The sequence below is a fragment of the Bos grunniens genome, chromosome 26, assembly GCF_055505025.1.
Source record: "Bos grunniens cultivar Pamir isolate PY7600 chromosome 26, Bosgru_T2T1.0, whole genome shotgun sequence".
NCBI lineage: Eukaryota > Metazoa > Chordata > Mammalia > Artiodactyla > Bovidae > Bos > Bos grunniens.
Window position 1 is genome coordinate 39,577,986 of NC_141190.1, and position 20,786 is coordinate 39,598,771.

At 44.3% G+C, this 20,786-nt stretch overlaps 1 protein-coding gene and 1 non-coding gene across 5 annotated transcripts in view; one reads left to right on the top strand and one right to left on the bottom strand.

The window, feature by feature from the left end:
• Positions 1-4,492: 4,492 nt before the first annotated feature.
• Positions 4,493-4,564, bottom strand: TRNAY-GUA (transfer RNA tyrosine (anticodon GUA)). The gene has a single exon. It is a non-coding gene; the product is annotated as a tRNA-Tyr (tRNA).
• A 9,060-nt stretch (positions 4,565-13,624) lies between these two features.
• Positions 13,625-20,786, top strand: part of INPP5F (inositol polyphosphate-5-phosphatase F) — a 94,620-nt gene continuing 87,458 nt past the window's right edge. For 2 of the 4 annotated variants that reach the window (XR_015155666.1, XM_086378648.1), the window contains exon 1: positions 14,350-14,669. Coding sequence is in view for 2 of the 4 variants with exons in the window: in XM_086378648.1 (XP_086234774.1) it covers positions 14,573-14,669 (97 nt within the window). In the remaining 2 variants the exon portion in view is untranslated. Of the gene's footprint in view, positions 14,229-14,348; positions 14,670-20,786 lie in introns of those variants that run through there. The other 2 variants (XM_086378643.1, XM_086378647.1) reach the window with 2 other exon arrangements.

The window sequence follows — 20,786 nt, forward strand, 5'->3', positions numbered from 1 at the left end:
TTTATGATTTTAAAAAAGTGATATTCACACTCATCTTGTCATTCACACTCTGTGCTATTTTTTAGCAGACAGCAAGCTTGTTGTTTTAGATTTAATTAATAATGGAACTGAATTTCTCAACTCTATTTTTTTCCATTTTCTCAGTGAGATACTTGTAATAGGTCTCTAAAATCATCATTTTCAATAGATACTTTCATTTATCCAATAACCTTAGAGAACTTATCGCTTATGGGTGGAAGTGAAAGTTGCTCAGTTATATCCGACTTTTTGTGACCCCAGGGACTAAACAGTCCATGGAATTTTCCAGGCCAGAATACTGGAGTGGGTAGCCTTTCCCTTCTCCAGGGGATCTTCCAGACCCAGGAATTGAACCAGGGACTCCTGCATTGCAGGTGGATTCTTTACCAACTGAACTATGAGGGAAGCCCCATCACTTATGGGTAAATTGTTATAAGTATCTTGTTTATATGTGTCTATATTACTTTGTATGTTTCACATTATACTTAGAGAAAAGAGTCCACATCTTTTAGGGTGACTGGATGGACCCCAAGAATGGGAAGGGGGTGATGGGAAGAAGAGAGAAGAGTAGATAAGCTGATGATGAGCTCTTTGGCTGATATTAGTAGCTGAATTGTGTCCCCTGCAAATTCTTATGCTGAAGTCCTCAGATTGTGACTGTATTTAGATACAGGGCCTTTAAAGAAGTAGTCAAGGTAAAAATGAGGTTATGTGGGTGGGCCCTAATCCCAAATGAGTGGTGGCATCCTTATAACAAAAGAAGATTAAGACACATACAGGGACTCCCCTGGTGGTCCAGTGGTTAAGACTTCACCTTTCACTGCAGGGGGTGAGGGTCTGATGCCTTGTCAGGGAGCTAAGATCCTACATACTTCTTGGTCAGCAAACCAAAAACATGAAACAGAAGCAACACTGTAACAAAGTCAATAAAGACTTTTAAAATGGTCCACATCAACATATCTTAAAAAAAAAAAGACACATACAGCACACAACAGAGAGAGTTGTGTAAGGATACAGCAAGAAGGCAGCCAATTGCAAGCCAAGGAGAGAGACCTCAGAAGAAATGAACCCTGACGACACTTTGAGCTTGGACTTCCAATCTCCGCAGCTGAGGAAATAAATTTCTACTGTTTAAGCCACGCAGTCCGCAGTGCTTTGCTATGACAACCCGAACTACTCCCGCAGCTGGACACTGACTGCAAGGCCTTCCCTCCAGTGGAGCTCAGCTTGAAGGGCAGTGGGAGGGGCTTGGAGGAGATGGGCAGTGGGAGGGGCTGAGTTGTCAATTTGGAGATCCGCTTAGAACAACCCTGAAAGCTCAACAAAGAGTGTCATCATGCATAGGCCAGCTTGCAGAAATGGGGCCCTCCTTGAGGGTAGAGAAAGGGAAACAGCGCAGGTAAGAAGAACATATCCTAGTATACAAATACACACTCCTGGGTCTAGGGGAGAGGGGTGGCTGAGGGGTGGCAGCAAATAGCAACCCACTCCAGTATTCTTGCCTGGAAAATCCCACGGACTGAGGAGCCTGGTAGGCTAAAGTCCCTGGGGTCCGCAAAGAGTCGGACAACACTGAGCCACTTCACTTTCACTTTCACTTTCCCTGGTGGTTCAGTGGTAAAGAATCTGTCTGACAATGCAGGAGACTCAGGTTCAATCTCCAGGTCGGGAAGATCCCCTGGAGAAGGAAATGGCAGCCCACAATCTCTCTGTCCATAGACAGAGGAGCCTGGCGGGCTGCAGTCCATGGGTTGGCAAAGAGTCGGACACGACTGAGTGACTAAACAACAATAAATTGGTTGCTGTCATACTCGAGTCCCTGATGACCGATGACTTTCCTAAGTAGTAAATAAATCTCGACTTTCTAAAAATAGAAGGAAACAATACAATTAATTTGTACAGGCTTCTGTTACTCTCTGTATAGCTCTTTCTTAGTGATATGAGGAATCAGTATATTAAAAGGGACAGTAAAAGAAAATCAAGCCGTCCCAAAGAGACCTGTAAACCTTCCTTGGGTAAGTGCACTTGGTTCAACAGCGTCCCTCTCTCCTCCAAATTCACATCCAGGAGGAAACTGTGAACGTGACCTTATTTGGAAACAGAGCTTTTGGCAGATATAACTAGTTGTTAAGATGATGTCATAGTGAGTTACAATGGGCCCTAAATCCCATATGACTGGAGTCCTTATAAGAAGAGAAGAACCCGAGAGAGACACAAAGAAGTGGAGCGGGAAAGGCCATGTGACAGCAGGGGCAGAGACTTGGAGTCCTGTAGCTGCAAGCCAAGAAATGTCAAGGATTGCCGGAAGTCACCAGAAGCTTCGAAGGCCCCAGGAAGGATGCACTTCCAAGCCTCTGGACAGCATGTAGACCTGCCAACATCTGGATTTTGGACTCCTAACATCAGGAGAGATGGATTTCTATTGTTTAAAACCTCCTAATTTGTGGGACCTGATTACAGGAGCATCAGGAAACGGATACAGAAGGTGAGTAGGGCAGAGACAAGCATAGCAATTGACAAGTGCTTGATGGCTTGAAAGTATCCTACAGGTCCCAGTGAGAAACTTCACACCTGTAGTGCGTATTGTATATGTGGGAAAGTGTCTAGCACAGACCCTCAGAAATAGCTCTCCCCTTTCTTTCATCACGTAAATATGGTAAATGAAAACTGCAGATTGATGTTCCGTGAGGACACCTTGAGGGTATCCATTGTCTCAAATAAGATAACACATGTAAAGAATTTTAGGGGCTTCCCCTGGTGACTCAGTGGTAAAGGATCCACCTGCCAATGCAGGGGACATATGTTTGATTCCTGATCCGGGAAGATCCTCCACAGGACAGGACTAAGCCCATGTCCTGACTATTGAGCCTGTGCTCTAGAGCCTGGGAACCACAACAGCTGGGTCCACGTGCCGCAAATACTGAAGCCCGCATGTCCTTGAGCCTGTACTCTGGAACAATAGAAGCCACTGTGGCGAAAAGCCTAAGCAATGAAGAGTAGCCCTCGCTCCCCGCAACTAGAGAGAGCCTGTGCAGCAACAAAGACCCAGCACAGCCAAAACACAAGTAAATTTTTTTTAAAGAATTTTAGAATCAGAATGCTTCACAAACTGGGAGGTGATTATTGCACTTCTAGCATAAAGAATCTTCTATATTCTCATACAGAATAGCTGCTTTGGGATGTAAAATCTGCTAACTTTTGAGAGAAATCTTTCCCTTTATGAGAAGAATTATCATTTAGCAAAAGGTACAGAAATGGAAGTATTTGGGACTGTACTGTTTTCTTACATCTTTCAGATGTAAATTTGAAACATGAAGCCCTGGTTTTAAAGTTTAGTGTACGATATGCTTGTCTTTTCTGCCAAAAGCAATTGTGTAAATATGAGTGAGGTGTATATTTGAAGTTGGTTGTGAATGAAATAGCATCGTCCCTAGGTAGGGAATTAGAGAGAGGCTAGGCGGTGTGGTGGGAATCATGCTGGATTAGAAAATCCAAGGTTGGTTTCTGTGAAGCCTGATGTTGAAATGTGCTGCCTGATCGTATGGCAAACTACTGCAGCTCGCTGAGGCTTCATTCAGTTCAGTTCAGTTCAGTCGCTCAGTTATGTCCAACTCTTTGTGACCCCATGGACTGCAGCACACCAGGCTTCCCTGTCCATCACCAACTCCCAGAGCTTGCTCAGACTCATGTCCATCAAGTTGGTGATGCCATCCAACCATTTCATCCTCTGTCATCCCCTTCTCTTCCTGCCTTCAATCTTTCCCAGCATCAGGGTCTTTTCCAGTGAGTCAGTTCTTTGCATCAGGTGGCCAAAATACTGGAGTTTCAGTTTCAGCATCAGTCCTTCCAATGAATATTGAGGATTGATTTCCTTTAGGATGGACTGGTTGGGTTTCCTTGCAGTCCAAGGGACTCTCAAGAATCTTCTCTAACACCACAGTTCAAAAACACCAACTCTTCGGCGCTCAGCTTTCTTTATTAGGCTAGGTGATTGCTAGAGCTCTATGTCATTCCACCACTGAGTGGGGAGGGGTCTGGCCATTGTAATGGATTGAATGTATGTGTGTGCTCAGTCACTAAGTTGTGTTCGACTCTTTTGCGACCCGTGGACTGTAGCCTGCCAGGCTCCTCTGTCTATGGGATTTCCCAGGCAAGAATACTGGAGTGGGTTGCCATTTCCTTCTCCAGGGGATCTTCCTGACCCAGGGATGGAATCCATGTCCTCTGCATTGTGAAAGTAAAAGCGAAAGTCGCTTAGTTGTCCAGACTCTTTGTGACCCTGTGGACTATACAGACCATGGAATTCTCCAGACCAGAATATTGGAGTGGGTAGCCTTTTCCTTCTCCAGGGGATCTTCCCAACCCAGGGATCAAACCCAAGTCTCCCGCATTGCAGGCGGATTCTTGGCCAGCTGAGCCACCAGGGAAGCCCAAGAATACTGGAGTGGGTAGCCTATCCCTCCTCCAGGGGATCTTCCTGACCCAGGAATTGAACCAGGGTCTCCTGCATTACAGGCAGATTCTTTACCAACTGAGCTAGCCGGGAAGCCCATCCTCTGCGTTGGCAGGTGGAAGGCAGGCGACAGACCCTCAAAAACGGGAGCGATGGAAAGGAGGGAACAGGGGGAACAGGTAGTGTCCATTCAGAGTATTCCCTGAAGGCCTAAACTGAGAGGCCTTGCCCTACCCACCCCAACCTTGAGTGGCAGGAGGACTAAACTAAGTTAGATGAAGGCAAGGCTTCCTGCCTTACTGCTGGACTGCTTTAGGTTGCTTATCCGACATTTCTGTAAAAGCTCAGTCTAAACCCCTGTAGCCGGCTATACCACAACAAATGCAATCACATGCATGCTATCAAGAAGGAGGTTGAGGTAGATCTTAAAAGTTCTCATCATGGGACTTCCCTGTTGGGAAGGATACATGTGATTGCATTTGTTGTTATTCAGTCACTAAGTCATGCCCAACTCTTTGCAATCCCATGGACTGCAGTCTGAGAGGCTCCTCTGTCCTCCACTATCTCCCAGAGTTTGCTCAGATTCAGGTGAGTTGAGTCAGTGATGCTACCTAACCACCTAAATGTGACCAGTGTAGGAGCCTTAATTACATCTCAAGATATCCTATCATACTTTCAAAGACACTTTTCTGTATACAGTAACATTTGCAAGTTCCAGGGATTGGGCTCTGACATCTGATATCGGTATAGCTGGCTACAGGGGTTTAGACTGAGCTTTTACAGAAATGTCAGATGAGCAACCTAAAGCGGTCCAGCAGTAAGGCTGGAAGCCTTGCCTTCATCTAACTTAGTCTAGTCCTCCTGCCACTCAAGGTTGGGGTGGGTAGGGCAAGGCCTCTCAGTTTAGGCCTTCAGAGAATACTCTGAATGGACACTACCTGTTCCCTCCTTTCCATCTCTCCCATTTTGGAGAGTCTGTTGCCTGCCTTTCTTTCTTTACTTTTTATATTTATTTGTTTCTTCTGGCTGCACTGAGTCATTGTGGTGGCATGCAGGATCGTTAGTTGCAGGATTTGAACTCTTAGCTACAGCACGTGGGATCTACTTCCCTGAACAGGGATTGAACCAAGGCCCCTTGCGTTGGGAAAATGGAGTCTTAGCCACTGGACCACCAGGGAAGTCCCCTGCTTCCTTTACTTCCCCTCCTGTCTGATGTCTCCCAGCTCCAGCTTTGAAAATTTCAACCCTTTCAACAGATTAGGACCTACACTACCTCCCCAAATACCCATCACTTCAGGTTTCATCCTGTTGTGACTTAGAATGTTCTTCTCTTGGCTCTGGGTTGTGTTTGGGGGGCTGGTGGGGAGTGAGCCTGGGTGCCTGTGAACCAGGGGAGGACCTGGTGCCTTGCTTGCTTCCAGAGATTTCCTTGACCAGGTGTTGTGTGACCAGGTTCCTTCTGAATTCCACAAAGTGAAGTACACCTGGCACATGGAGTGTTATGTTTCTTCCAAAGACAGTCTAGTCTATTATCACAAGATGAAAACAATTTCTTCCTATTAATAGTACTTCGGGATCCACTCCTGGAACATCTGCAACCCTAGCATTATTGAATGAAAGACTTCTTCCTAGCTCTATTTTCATGATAAGGGCTCCATATTTAACTGGGAATAGCTCTCTCTGAGTCATTTGGGATGAATGGTGCTATCCTTGAACATACTGTTTCTGATCTCTAAATTTATCTCTTGATAGAAGTGTGTGTGTTAACAGCTACACAACTGTTAGTGGATTAGAGAATTAAGGGTGGGACTTTGCTGGACTTGGGGAACTAAGATCCTGCATGCCACATGGCATAGCCAAAAAACAAGAAAAAAAAGACAGAGAGAGAGATTTAGGGGTAAGAGAAAGTATATCCAAATTTAGAAAGAGGGGAGGGGCTACAGTGACGCAAGAGAATGACCAAAGGGGGAAAGGCAAATCAAGAGACAAAGAGCAGGCCCCAAATTCTCCTGGCATGTAGAGCATAGAACATTCTTTTGTGCTAGTGTTGGGATCATGGTTTGTGGCACCGGAAGCTTTCCAACATATGGAGGTTCCTCTTTATAGAGAAGAATACAAAGTAATGAATACAGAATTATGCAGAGGGCTTTGGATGAAATCCAAAAGTCCTGAAAAGTGAAAGTGAAGTCGCTCAGTCATGTCCGACTCTTTGAAACCCCACGGACTGTAGCCTACCAGGCTCCTCTGTCCATGGGATGTTCCAGCAAGGGTACTGGAGTGGGTTGCCATTTCCTTCTCCAGGGGATCTTTTCAACCCAGGGATTGAATCCCGGTTTCCTGAATTGCAGGCAGATGCTTTACCATCTGAGCCACCAGGAAAGCCCCCAAAGTCCTGAAGCTTAATGTAAAATAAGTAAGCATCCAAGATATATATTATACGGTACAAGAAAACAGAGCCATTATTTTGGAATAACTTAAATGGAATACTAAAACAAACAAAAGTCCTGAAGCTTAAGTTTTATTAGCCCTAGGGCAGATCCTCTGTCTCTGGTGAGGAATTGTACAGTTAGGTCATGACAGATGGCTGTTCTCTTGCTTTCTGTACATGTCCCGCTTGACTAGGTCCTGCTTCTCTCATGTGATTATCCAATCCTCTTAATTTTAGGACTTAATTGGAACTGTCTACACGCTTGCCCCTGCTGCAGCCACTGGTTTGCCTGGTAACTGATAAACCAACCTGACATCAATCCTATATCTATATACTGAATCATACATACTAACATATTTCATCTTTAGTATATATTAATATACGGGCTTCACAGGTGGTGCAGTGGTAAAGAATCTGCCTGCCAAAGCAGGAGACACAGGAGACTCGGGTTCCATCTCTGGGTTGGGAAGATCCCCTGGGGAAGGAAATGGGAACCCACTCCAGTATTCTTGCCTGTATATTCTCATGGACAGAGGAGCGTGGTAGTAGGGCTACGGTCTGTGGGGTAGCAGTCAGCCATGACTGAGCACAGACACATGTATGTTAATATATACATAGTAGGTATATCATATATGTGTTAAAATATATGTAATATGTTAGAAATCTCTCAGTTGAGGTCTAGAGGGAAAAACTTTACACATAAAGTACATTTTTTGAAAGTTATACAGTAAGAATTCTTTAACACTTTATAGCTTAGGACACTGTTTCAAAGACGAATTCCCTTAATCCTCACAATAAACTTGTGAAGAAAGTTATATATATATATTTTTTTATTAATTTATTTTTAATTTGAGGATAATTGCTTACAATATTCTGTTGGTTTCTGCCATACAGCAATAGGAATCAGCCATAGGTATATATATGTTCCCTCCCTCCTACCTCCCACCCCACCCCACCCCTCTATGTTGTCATAGAGCATCAGATTTGAGCTCCCTGCTTCATACAGCAAATTCCCACTGGCTATCTGTTTACATATGGTAATGTATATGCTTCCATGTTACTCTCAATTTGTCTTATGACAGTTTTATATTTTATCTCTAGTCTACATAAGGGAAATTGACTTGGAGAGCTGGGAGATTTGCCCAAGTACATTAGGCTTCCATTAATAGGGGTAGTGGGCAGGGACCTAGGGCTCTGCTAGCTATCTGTTGGGGCTAGGATGGGGGTGAGGGTAGAGAGAACGAGGCAAAAGAGTTCATCTAAACTGCCTGACTCCTGACACGGATCCTTCCTGTCTGTCTCTCTCCATCCCTTTGGACTTCTCAGTTCCAAGCTGGACAGACAGAACAGTAAGTAATTTGCTCCAAATAGGCCAGGTCGGCAGAAAACAAGGGGCTGGTGTTGCTTTAGGGAATGCCTTCAGATCCAGAGCTTGTCCATCTCTGCAGGCAGAGTTCCCCAAAGCTTGCTCTCCTCCTCTGAGACAGACTTCCGAACATGAAATCACAACAGAAAGAAAATCCAGATATTAGTCAGTGGCCTTTAAATGTAAAAGCCCCAGATAAAATTGCTTATGGGCCATGATTTTTTCCCATCCAAAATAAAAATAGTTTTACAGAATCCCAAGGGAGAAATAGGCCCATGCAGAAGTGATGGCATAGACTTTTTAGTGTCTGAGTGTCCCCAGCCTGTCCCCTTTTTCCCACAGCTGGAGAGCTAGCCAGTTTAGCCTTCTATTTTTCCCCCCTCTCCCACCCTCCAAGGAGGGCCAGACCTCTCTTTGGGAAATAAGCCTGAGTCACCGTGTGAGCATGCTCAGTTGCTCAGTGGTGTCCTACTCTTTGCAAGCCCACGGACTGTGTAGTCCGTCAGGCTCCTCTGCCCATGGAATTCTCCAGGCAAGAAGAGTGGGTTGCCATTCCCTTCTCCAGGGGATTGTCCTGACCCAGGGATCGAACCCAAGTTGCCTGCATTGCAGGAGGATTCTTTACCATCTGAGCATGCGCCTCATTAAAAACATTACCTTGGAGACTCTGCAAATCACATTGTATTATTCGCTGCCCCACTCTCCAACCCTATATACCCCTCACTCCCTACGCTCATCCAGTTGGGAGCAGCCCAAACACCCTTTCCCCCAACACACACCCTTCACTGTGTTTCTGCAGGCTCTTTGAAGAATTGATGTAAAATTCAGGGTAAAGAATGGAGCAGTATTAGGAAAATCCAAACCCTCAATTTCCTTGTCACTAGTGCTACTCTCATGAAAAGGTGCAACACTGTGAGCGGTTATTATTTAACCAGCAGAAGAAACAATGGGTTGGAAATGCACTGGGCAGCTTTTCCAAAGGTGTACCAAATTTCTACAGTCTACAGTCCATGGGGTCGCAAAGAGTCGGACACGACTAAGCACACACACACAATTCCACCTCTACCCCACCCCCAGCCCTGTCGCCATTGTTTTCCCGTGCAGCACAAAGCCTTCTCTGAAAAACCTTTAAAATGACTATCTAACAGAAGGCATTATTGACAGTCGTTACTGATTTACAATGGTAAAGGCCCCAACAGGCCATCAGCTTGAGAATTACAATTGGCAGAGGCTGGACAAGCCACAGCTATTGCTGTGGTTTAAGTAAAGGTGCTAAAGGAAAAACTCTTCCTTATATTCTATTTAAAAGTGGATACAGGGCAGAAAAATGGCTTATATACTTAACCACAGCTCACTTTGACAGCATTTAAGGTGTTAGGAAAACTCAAAAATATTAAGTAGCGTGTGTAGAATAAAAAGAGCTATGCCCTGGATTCCTGACTTGTCAAGGCAAAAGGTTCTAAATCCTTAGGTAATAAGTTACCTAAAAATACGTTTTTGTGTGCGGTGGAAGAATATGTTTTAGACACACACATATTTAACTCTGTATTTTAGTTTGAGGCATTAAAAACACATTAAAAAATCAAAAGAATATACAGAAATATAAAGTGAAAATTAAGTTTCTATTCTCTTTCATGCCATTTCTGAGTGTCCCCCCCAAGCCCTATTCCCATTCCTCAAAGGTAATCACACTTCCTGTGTTTTGTTTCAGAAATGTTTTGGGCTTATAAAAACATAATATCTCTCCCACTCTCCCCATTAAAAGCCCAAGTGGGATACATTCAAGTCTCTCTGCAACTTGGACCTTTTCTATTTAACAGTATCCTTTTTTTTTTTTAAATTAGCTTATTTAGAACTCTCTAATTTTTAAGCTATTTTTAAAATTGAAAAATAAATGCATAACAGAGAGGAAGTGAGAGACAGCTGTTTTTGGACAAATATGAAATTATCACTGTAAAAGGCTAATTTTCTTTCCTCTGGAAGGAGAAAGACGAGATACAGAAAACACATTCCATTCCCTCCCCCCCTCACCCCCCCCCCCCGCCAACTCCCCCTCCCCTCACACACACACACACACACACACACACACACACAAAAGCATCATCACTGGTTTAAACAATAATGTGGGTCCTTGACAAGTTTGTCAGACTGTGCAACTAAAAAGCAGAACTTATTAACCCCCAAAGTATAACAATGGAGGAGAGATGATCTTCTCTTTTAAACAAAAGTATCATTTAGACGAATGTTAACTGTTTCCAGAGGGACTTCAGGGACTTTCTTCTGGTGCTTCTCAAATGAACAATATTCAGTTCAGTTCACTTCATTTTAGTCACTCAGTCGTGTCCAACTCTTTGCAACCCCATGAATTGCAGCATGCCAGGCCTCCCTGTCCATCACCAACTCCTGGAGTTCACCCAAACTCATGTCCATAGAGTTAGTGATGCCATCCAGCCATCTCATCCTCTGTTGTCCCCTTTTCCTCCTGCCCCCAATCCCTCCCAGCATTAGTCTTTTCCAATGAGTCAACTCTTCACATGAGGTGGCCAGCGTATTGGAGTTTCAGCTTTAGCATCAGTCCTTCCAAAGTACACCCAGGACTGATCTCCTTTAGAATGGACTGGTTGGATCTCCTTGCAGTCTAAGGGACTCTCAAGAGTCTTCTCCAACACCACAGTTCAAAAGCATCAATTCTTTGGCACTCAGCTTTCTTGACAGTCCAATTCTCACATCCATACATGACCACTGGAAAAACCATAGCCTCGACTAGACAGACCTTTGTCGGCAAAGTAATGTCGCTGCTTTTGAATATGCTATCTAGGTTAGTTGTAACTTTCCTTCCAAGGAGTAAGCGTCTTTTATTATATATGTTAAAGTTCTAAAATGGTTGTTACAATTTCCAGTTGTCCTTCATAAAGTTATGGGAGGAGATATGGCAGTCAAATCTAGGAAACATTGGTGATGATTGGTTAAATGTGAAAACTTGGCTTGTGAGTATCTTAGGCTCTTTATGGTCCCAACTGCTGACTGAAGAAATCAGCAGTCTCCTGACAGGCAGAATATACATTTAACAAATATATATCTTCTCTGGAATATTTCTCATGTACAAATAAGACTGAAGAATGTTCTTGTAGACAAATAGCATACAAGACTGTAGACAAGTAGACAGAAGATGATGTTAAAAGCCCAATTTCACCATAGGACACTAGAATCTAATAAGAACCCTCAAATCTCAGAAACAGTAAATGTGAGAATGAAAGACAAATCAATAATCACAGTTGAGTCATTTACCATTAATATTTGTGTACGTTTAACTATGTGGACACATGTCCTCACATTCACTGATTTTAAGGCTAGAAGAACACTCAGTGATCATCTCTTTTAAAAAAGTAAGGAAACCAACGCTATAATACAGAACAGGCTAGAACCTAACTTCCTAGTGGACATACTTAAATTAGTATAAATGTATGATACATGTAAAGATACATAATACACATGATGGTTATTCATTTTTAAAAAACAGCATCACATGAACCTTCTACCATAAACTGGGTGGCATCCTTCAAGTGCAGGAAGGTCTTGAATTAGGAAGTTGGGGGAGAGTGATGAAGGATGGGGAGACCAGCCAGGTCTGGTAGAGTTGGGAGCACCTGGCAGGTAAGCAGTATCCAAAGTTCAGGAAGTCTCTAGTGGACAAGGCAAGGCATCTGTGACCGGAAACTGAGGGACAACATGAGAGACACAGTGTTTACTCTTTCCACTCACTCTGCTTGGCCAGGCCCTGCTACCAGGTCCAGGCTCCAGCTACCCCAAAGTCAAGCATGCTTTCAGAGTGAGAAGAAGAGAGCCATGTGCATCTGCGTCAGATAGATTCCAGGAGCATCTTCAGCTTCTCTCTCCCTCTTAAGAGCTCTGCTTGTTAAACCTGGATTTACATACAGGTCATAAACCCCATTCCTGGGTATTAGTTGATAACTGACAGGTGTGTTCTACTAAGCTGCTGTCAGGCAGATTTTTTCCAATTAATTTCATTTAAAACAGTGGTGCTTAATCCTGGCTACACATCAGAATACTCTGGGGAGCTTAGAGAACGAAAATACTGCTGCCAGAGCCCATCTCAACTAAATTCTGCTTTAATTGTTCTGAGATCCATTGGTAAATTTGAAAAACTCCTTAGGTGATTCTAAAAAGTAGCCAGCGCTGGAATCACTGATTTAAAACATCAGAGAAAGTTTCAATCAACTAATCAGTTGACTCAAAATGGTTACAGTAGCATTATTTTCTTCACATCTGGCAATATGATTAAAAAAATAATGAAGTAATTTGCAGAACATCCTGTCTTCTTAAGACTTTCTCACTATCTATTCCTTGTTGCTAAGCAAAGTCCACACATGACTGAATTCAATAATAAATCTGACACTGATGGTTCCACCGAATCTTCACCATCTTACTGCCATTATCTTCTTTGTCCAACTCATCTCGTTTGCCATAGTAATCACTCCTTTTGACCTGCAGGCTGAACTGTTTGGGCAGTCCAAAAGCCATAGTACTTATCAGAGATTCCAGGAGAGTTTGTCATCCTGGGACTTTCTGTGCTATGAAAATTCAACAGAGAAATCAGTGTGGACTGGAATAATTAGTAATCTGGAACTCCTTCCTACTTTTGGGGCCTCTCACTTTTATCTGCTGCTGCTACTGCTAAGTCGCCTCAGTCGTGTCCAACTCTGTGCGACCCAATGGACAGCAGCTCACCAGGCTTCCCAGTCCCTGGGATTCTCCAGGCAAGAGCACTGGAGTGGGGTGCCATTGCCCTCTCACTTTTATCTAGCAGAAGGTTAAAAGAATTGCCTTTCTCTTCTACCTTTTGTTTGTTTTAATTGTTTTTTCCTTCTTCCTTTCTAAGGCATTAGAAAAGGCAGGAGATAGGCCTAGAAAGACTCACTGACTCATAAAACTGTCTTTTAGTTCAGCACCATCTGAGACCAAGACATCTTCCCAAGATCACACAGCTAGATCACCCCTAGAGTGGGACATGGAACTGGGGATCTGACTCCCAAGCCCCATTCTGTTCAATAGACCACCTGGCCTTTCAAGAGAGATCAGATATTTGGGAGGGTCTCCATCTTCCACAAGATGTTCTCCAGACATCTCATCCCTGTCAAAATAGACCCCTTTTATTTCCTTGACATTAAGTCTTCTCACATGCATCCTTCTTAATTCGGGACATGATAGCTTATGAACTTTGCTCTCTTCTGCCTCGTTATTAGAGCCCTGTTTAGTATTCTTGCCTGGAGAATCCCAGGGACAGAGGAGCCTGGTAGGCTGCTGTCTATGGGGTCGCACAGAGTCGGATACAACTGAAGCGACTTAGCAGCAGCAGCAGCTGCTAATACTTAATTTCTATTGTTACATGCTTCTTGTTGATTTGCATTTATTGAATGTTTGCTGTTGTCAAATGTCACAAGGTTCTAAGAGGAAATTCCAAAAGAGAAGACGTTCCCGCTCGGAGGAGGAGAGTCTGGTTCTGGATAGACCCCTGCAGCCAGCCCTATGGGTCGCATTTCCCAGCTCTCCTAAGTCTGGGTCTCTGCAGCTCAGGCCGGGGAACGAGGGGATTTCAGGCTGTATTTGGGGATTCGGCCTGGCTTTTCTCAGAGCTGGTGAAAGTAACAAATAACCTGACGCATAGGAAGGAGAGGAGGTCCCAGGAGGGGGCTTCTGCCCCAAAGGCCGCAGAGCAGCTGCGCTGCCAGACTCAACCAGGCCCGAGGTTCTGACCTTATCAGCCAGGGGAGGGAAAGAGGGCCCGCCAGGGGCGGGGCTTGAGAGGAGCTGTAGGAGAAGGGGGCTGCCCGGAGGGGAGAGAAGAGGCAGGAGGAAGAGCCTCGAGGGAGGAACCAGGAGGAGAAAGCCAGAAGAAACCAGTGAAAAAGGCCGCGGGAAAGGGCAGCAAGAGGAACCGAAAGGTGAACTAGGCGAAAGGGGCGGGGAGGAAACGGGGAGGGGGCGGAGCCTGGGGGAAGTCGGGGGAGTGGCCGGGAAGGGGTGGGGCGAGGAGGAGCCAGGGGAGGTGCCGGGGGCGGGGCCGGGGAAGGGGCGGAGCCGGGGAGAGGCCTCCAAGGCCGCCGCCGCCGCCCGGGCGCGTTCTCCACCCGCGGGTCGGGCAGCCGGGGCGCTTCCTCAGCCGCCGCTCCCTGAAGCGCGCGGGCTCAGGCGGCCCCGGCCAACGAAGACTGCCCGTGCGAGCCGCCGCCGCCGAGCCGCGGGCGCACCGGAGCCGCCGCCGCCTCCCTCGGCGTCCGGGGCCGGCATGGAGCTCTTCCAAGCTAAGGACCACTACATCCTGCAGCAGGGCGAGCGCGCGCTGTGGTGCAGCCGCCGCGACGGCGGCCTCCAGCTTCGACCGGGTGAGGCTGGCGGCGGGGGGCGGGGGTCGCCCTGGGCGGGTTGGCGGGGGCCGGTGAGGGGGCGCGGCCGGGCCCCTCAGCCGGAGGCTGCGGATCGGGCGCCACCGGCGGCCGTGGCGGGCGGGGCGGGCGCGAGCGAGGGCGCGAGATCTGTCATTATTTCCTGAGGGGAGGGAGCGCTCGCCGGGCCCCTGCCCCTCCGCGGGGGACAAAGGGCCGGCGACCCTCGCCCCTCCGAGCGCGCTTCCTCGTCGAGATCCGCTCCGCTGTCCGGAGAGAGGGGAACCTGGGATGAGGCGCCCGCAGTCAGGGTCGGGCCGGCGCCCACCAGAAAGTTCGGGTGAGGTGCGCCTGGCTTTAAAGGCCGCCTCCTCTCTGGAGTGCCCTCTGACCCTCCTTCCGGGCAAGTTCTGGGTTCGAATCCCGGTCGCGCCAGTTTCCGTAGAAAGTCCTGCCGGAGCTTCAGTCCCTGTTGACATCTCTGTGTTTCTGGTCCCTTATCATTATGGGCATGGCTTCATTCTGATTACCTCATAAGCACTCGATTTACAGCACCTTGAAAAAAATTTTTAGTATTACAATTAACCTGTAATGTTCAACTTTTAATGTTTATATGTGACTCAGTATTGTGCGACACAGTCTCGTGGGTCCGTGTTTCGGTGTCGTGTAAGCTGTCATGATATGCCTCACTCTACAACATTAGTTTGCGTTAGGAAAACTAGGTCACAGTGGTGAGTTAAGCAGGACAGTCCCTGCCCTCAGAGAGCTGACAGTCCAGGGGGCGGTCCTCTGGAGGGGCTCAGTAGCCCCTCCCCGTCGAGGGTGCCTGTCCTTTTTCCTAATCACCGCAGAGATCTTTCCTTTTAGGAGATGTGAGAGAATAGAGTTCTTTAAGGAAATCGCGAGAGCATTTCTAGTTTACCTGTAGTTCTTGTGTGTAATCTAGACAAAGAATTACGTGGTATGAATTGGAAAGTATGAAAGGTACAAATCAACCTTTTGTATATATCATAGCAGTTACCGTATATAGGAGGGTTTCCAAGGATTTGATCCCTTATTATTCCCAATCCTCACAACAACCTTACCAGGCAGGTGGTGGTATCCTCATTTTCAAGTGAGGAGACAGGTGTGAAAGGTTGAGTAACTTGCTGGAGGTCACAGAGAGGAGAATTGGCCCCCAAGACACTTGCTGACCGGTTCTACTACTTGTCTTGGAAGCTCTGGTGGTTGATTTGCTAGAGCAGTGAAGGAGAACTTAGCTGTTTTCCGCCCCCCCGCCCCTAGTTTTGGGGTGTATTTTCTTGCTATTACATTTTATTTCCTCAATTCGGAATGGAAGAGAAACTACTGCACCCAGATAAGGCTCTTGATAATCTTGAGACAGACGGTGTTGTAGATAGGCTAATTTTGGCCAGTCTCCAGTCATTCTTTTCTGTTTTTCCTGATTTGATCATTTGCCTGGTCTTTCCCCCCATCCCTGCCCCCAATGTTTGGGGAAGGCTTCAAGTGCAAACTGAGGGAAGGTAGATTGCAAAATTCTCTAGGCTGCCAAAGATCCAGCTCTTTGGATTCTAAGAGCTTAAAATTAACTATTTCAGCTGGATAGAACTTGACATCATCTTTAACTCACTTCTGCACTTCATTTCCTCAGCTATAAAATGAGGGTTTGACTTTTTTGGTCTTTGTACATAATGAAACGTTTTTCAAACAATGCCAGTTTAAGTGTTTGGAATACCTCTTTGAGGACGAGAATTGACGTGTTTCATGGAAAACACTCAGGAAATCTCTAGGTCACTTGTGTATCAGTATAGTGAATTGAGGCAGATATTAGTAGAGGTGGGCGTGGTTGTCTCCATTTCTAGGGCTACTCTCTCCTTTTCTCTCAGCCCCTAAGATTTATAGAGATGAACCAGACTGGTGGAATTACATGAAAGGAGATAAGTCCTCTAAATAGACGACTTTAAGTGAATTATTTGTCATTCTGTTTGGTTTGTGTTCATTTCTTGTACACAGAAACCTGTCCAGTCCTAATAGCTTTAGGGATAAGTTGCTTCCCTCAAGTGAAGTAAGTCAGCCCTCTTCCAGGGTTTCCTTGGTGGTTCAGATGGTAAAGAATCTGCCCCCAGTGTGGGAGACCTGGGTTTGATCCCTGGGTCGGAAAGATCCCACAGAGAAGGAAATGGCTACCCACCCCATTATTCTTGCCTGGAGAATCCTATGGACAGAGGAGCCTGGCGGGCTACAGTCCATGGGATTGCAAAGAGTCGGACACGATTGAGCAATAAATGCTGATACTGATTAGAGATAAGTTGCTCCCCTCAAGTGAAGTAAGTCTACTCTTATAGGGTGCTGGCTAGTAGCTTACCTTTCTAGTGGAAGAATACTTAAACCCATATTTCTGAGCTGAGGAAGCTCAAACGGGCTATAGGCTTAAGACTTTAAGGAAAGTTAAGGGAAACCTGGGCCTAGATTTTGAATTAAGCTATGTAATTTGAGTTACCATTTATGTATCCAAAATCCCTATCAGAAGGCAAATTAACTTTTTTTCTGAGTAAATTGGTTGTAGTCTTGGCAATTAGGTTTATCTCACTTCTTAGGATATAGCCAACCACAGACTAAAGTAGACCAAAAATACAGAGGAAGGAAGAGGCCATTATCTTACAGAAAAGCCTGTTTTGATCTTCAGGTGTTCAAGTACATATAGCAAGCAAATAAAGAACCTCATGCTCTTGACTTTAAATAGTTTATCCTATCTAGTACTCAAGAGCCTTTCTAAAGAGTGACCGAAGAATAATGAGCCAGCTCATTGGAAAAGACCCTGATGCTGGGAAAGAGTGAAGGCAAAAGGAGATGGGGTCAGCAGAGGGTGAGATAGTTGGATGGAATCACTGACTCAGTGGAGACGAGTTTGAGCAAACTCTGGGAGATAGTGGAGGACAGAGGAGCCTAGTGTGTTGCAGTCCATGGGGTTGCAAAGAGTTGGACATGACTTAGCAACTGTACAACAACTACAAAATGGAATAATGGCTTTTTAATTGTTATCAGATCTCTGTACACTAACTTAAAATTCTCCATTTTATTGGATCATTTCCCTCTGCTTTTACAGCCAGTTTTGCTGTTGTTTATAATTAAAGCATTTATGATCTTTCATAGTTTCTTATTGATTATTCAACTGAATATATTACTAGCCAGCTCCCTTTTGTTTCTAAAGGGCAGTATCATAAAACCAAAAGAGCCTGTGAACATTGTGATTTTTATGTTTGTGGCTATTGAACAACCTGAAACAGTACTCTTTTCTAGTGGTATCAGACGGATCATTATTGATACTTAAGGTTAAAATGATCATTTTCTTAGCTTTGAATGTTTGTTACTGTTGGTCTCTTTTCCTTATTTTGTAAGATCCAGTTTGGGTGCCACCCCTTCTCTGTGCTCACCACACTCTGCATTCCTGGGGCAGAATTATTGGTCACCTTTTTGTGTTTCCAGGTGTTTTATACACTTGGTACACATTTTGTTTGTAGCTCTTAACTGCTTCATATGAAAATAGTTTTCTTCTTCCCCAGTGGACAGAGCATTCCTCAAGCAAGGACTTTATTCTGCTTATCTTGGTATCTCTGAGCTTGAGTGTTAGGACACAGAAGGCATTTTTGGTTGAGTTGAACTGAGTTAAATTAAGTCCAGGTTTTCTCTCAGTAAATATCATTGTCATAAATATAGGATATTGTGTTATACTCAGTCATTTCAGGGACTATTTTGAATATCTTCTAACTGGGGTGGAAAATCTCTGTCCAGCTGAATAAGGACATAAATGTGAGGAAAGATGCATTTCCGCTTGTGATGTTTTTCTGATTTAATGTCACTTAGAAAAATTCTTTGTGATGGTATTCCTTATTTTCTTTTTTAATGTTGTTTACATTTTTTCTTCTAAAGAGTTGAATATTTTTTCTGGTGTTTCCATTCTTTTAAGTATAATGTGTAGTCTGGGATCATACTTAGAACTGCTTTTTGGGTTAGGGGCTTCCCTGGTGGCTCATGCGGAAACCTGAATTCTATTCCTGGGTCAGGAAGATCCCCTAAAGAAGGGAATGGCTACCCACTCCAGTATTCTTGCCTTGAGGATTTCTCGGACAGAGGAGCCTGGCGGCCGACAATCCATGGGGTCATAGAGAGTCGGACACGACTGAACGACTTACCCTTTCACTTTTTCACTATGTCTCTCTCAGGGTAATGGCCACCAGAGGAAAGTATTTAGTTTTATTTTTAACCAGGGAAAATGGTAAAGTACTGTGTAAACATTCAGTAATCTTCTGAGAGTGGAGTTTCACTATCTGAGAATAAGGGCTGTAATTTAAAGACTTAAAAAGCAATGTAATACAGTCCACCGTTGGGGAAGGGTGATATGGTCTTATCTCTTTAATCTTAAAATTGCTTCCACTTGTCCTTGTAGGTTGTTCTGATAGAGAGTGTTATATAATTTACTGCTGTGTATTGCTTCATTCTGAGATGAAGTGACCACAAAAAGATGGTAGAGCATGTCATACACGTAACATTCATAAGCATGTAAACTATTTAGAGATGAAACTCGGATAAATACTGGTGAATGGTTATTGGGGGGGATGCTAGTTATCTGTTAGAATGCACAGAAGCATAAAAATGTGTTCATGTTTTTCCTAGTTATTTTTTGATAATGACATTATATTTAATATGTCATGAAAACTTTTTTGAATGAGAGGTTAGCTACAGAACTGACATCTAAATAGAACTTTTATCTCCTTTGCAAAATTATATTTTATGAAACTGTTCAGTTAAGCATTTTGTGTTATTTAGTATTTACTTTGAAAAAAACTTTAACTTTACCTTTTAAAAAAATCATGTTTACTAAAAATTCACAAAGCACCATGACAAAATATAATAGGGCATTTTAATTTAACAATTAGTTGTTAAATATATTGTAAAAATCTTTTAAACCAATTTTGTTGCTGTTGAATAATCAGTTTTTTCTGGTGTCTGTAGTTTTCAGTTTCTTTTAAAGCTCACCAGGTTTATACCTTGAAAACTTCTTACCCCATATTTTATATTTCTAACAGGTCAGCAGTTGGATTGAGATCTGTAAACTTATTTTATGAATATTTATTGTTACACATGCAAAGTAGAAAACACATCTTTCCAAAAACTTTCACCCTTTCTTTGGCTTTCAAAAAAAATAGCCTTTGTAAGGTGAATGATGACAGTTTTCAGAATCAAGTTTTACAGATAGAGGGAAGTTTTTGTCAGCTAAGATTAATAGTAGGTAATAACACTCTGTGACAACCTAGAAAGTTGGGAGGTGGGAGGGAGGTTCAAGAGTGAGGGGACGTATATATACCTATGGCTGATTTGTGTTGATGTATGGCAGAAACCATACATGACTTCCCTGGTGGCTTAGAGGTTAAAGCGTCTGCCTGCAATGTGGGAGACCTGGGTTCGATCCCTGGGTCGGGAAGATCCCCTGGAGAGGGAAATGGCAACCCACTCCAGTATTCCTGCCTGGAGAATCCCATGGACGGAGGAGCCTGGTGGACTACAGTCCATGGGGTCGCAAAGAGTCGAACACAACTGAGCGACTTCACTCACTCACTCAACTCATGGCAGAAACCAACATAATATTGTAAAGCAATTATCCTCCAAGTAAAAATAAATGCATTAAAAATAGTAGCTAATAACAGCAGCTTTTATTTATTATTTTTCTGAACCAGACACTGTTCTAAGCCCTGTATGTGTACTGTTTCATGTCATCCTCACAATAAAATTTAGTTTTTTCTAATTCTTATTTTACAGGGACAGAGAAGTAATTTGCCCAAGTTTAAAGAATAAGAGGGAGAGCCAGACTTCCAACTCCATACTGACTCCAAAGCCAAGTTTTTCTCAATATTGACAAAAATGTTTTATAAACCTTTCTACCTTCTTGACTGCAAAGTTATAGGATTTATATATATATTTAATAATATTTATTTATGGCTGTGCTGGGTTTTCATTACTGCGTGGGCTTTTCTCTAGGTGCACAAGCCTCAGTGGTTGTGGCTCCTGGCCGCAGTCATTGTGTTACCAGGGGCTTAGTTGCTCCGTGGCATGTGGAAT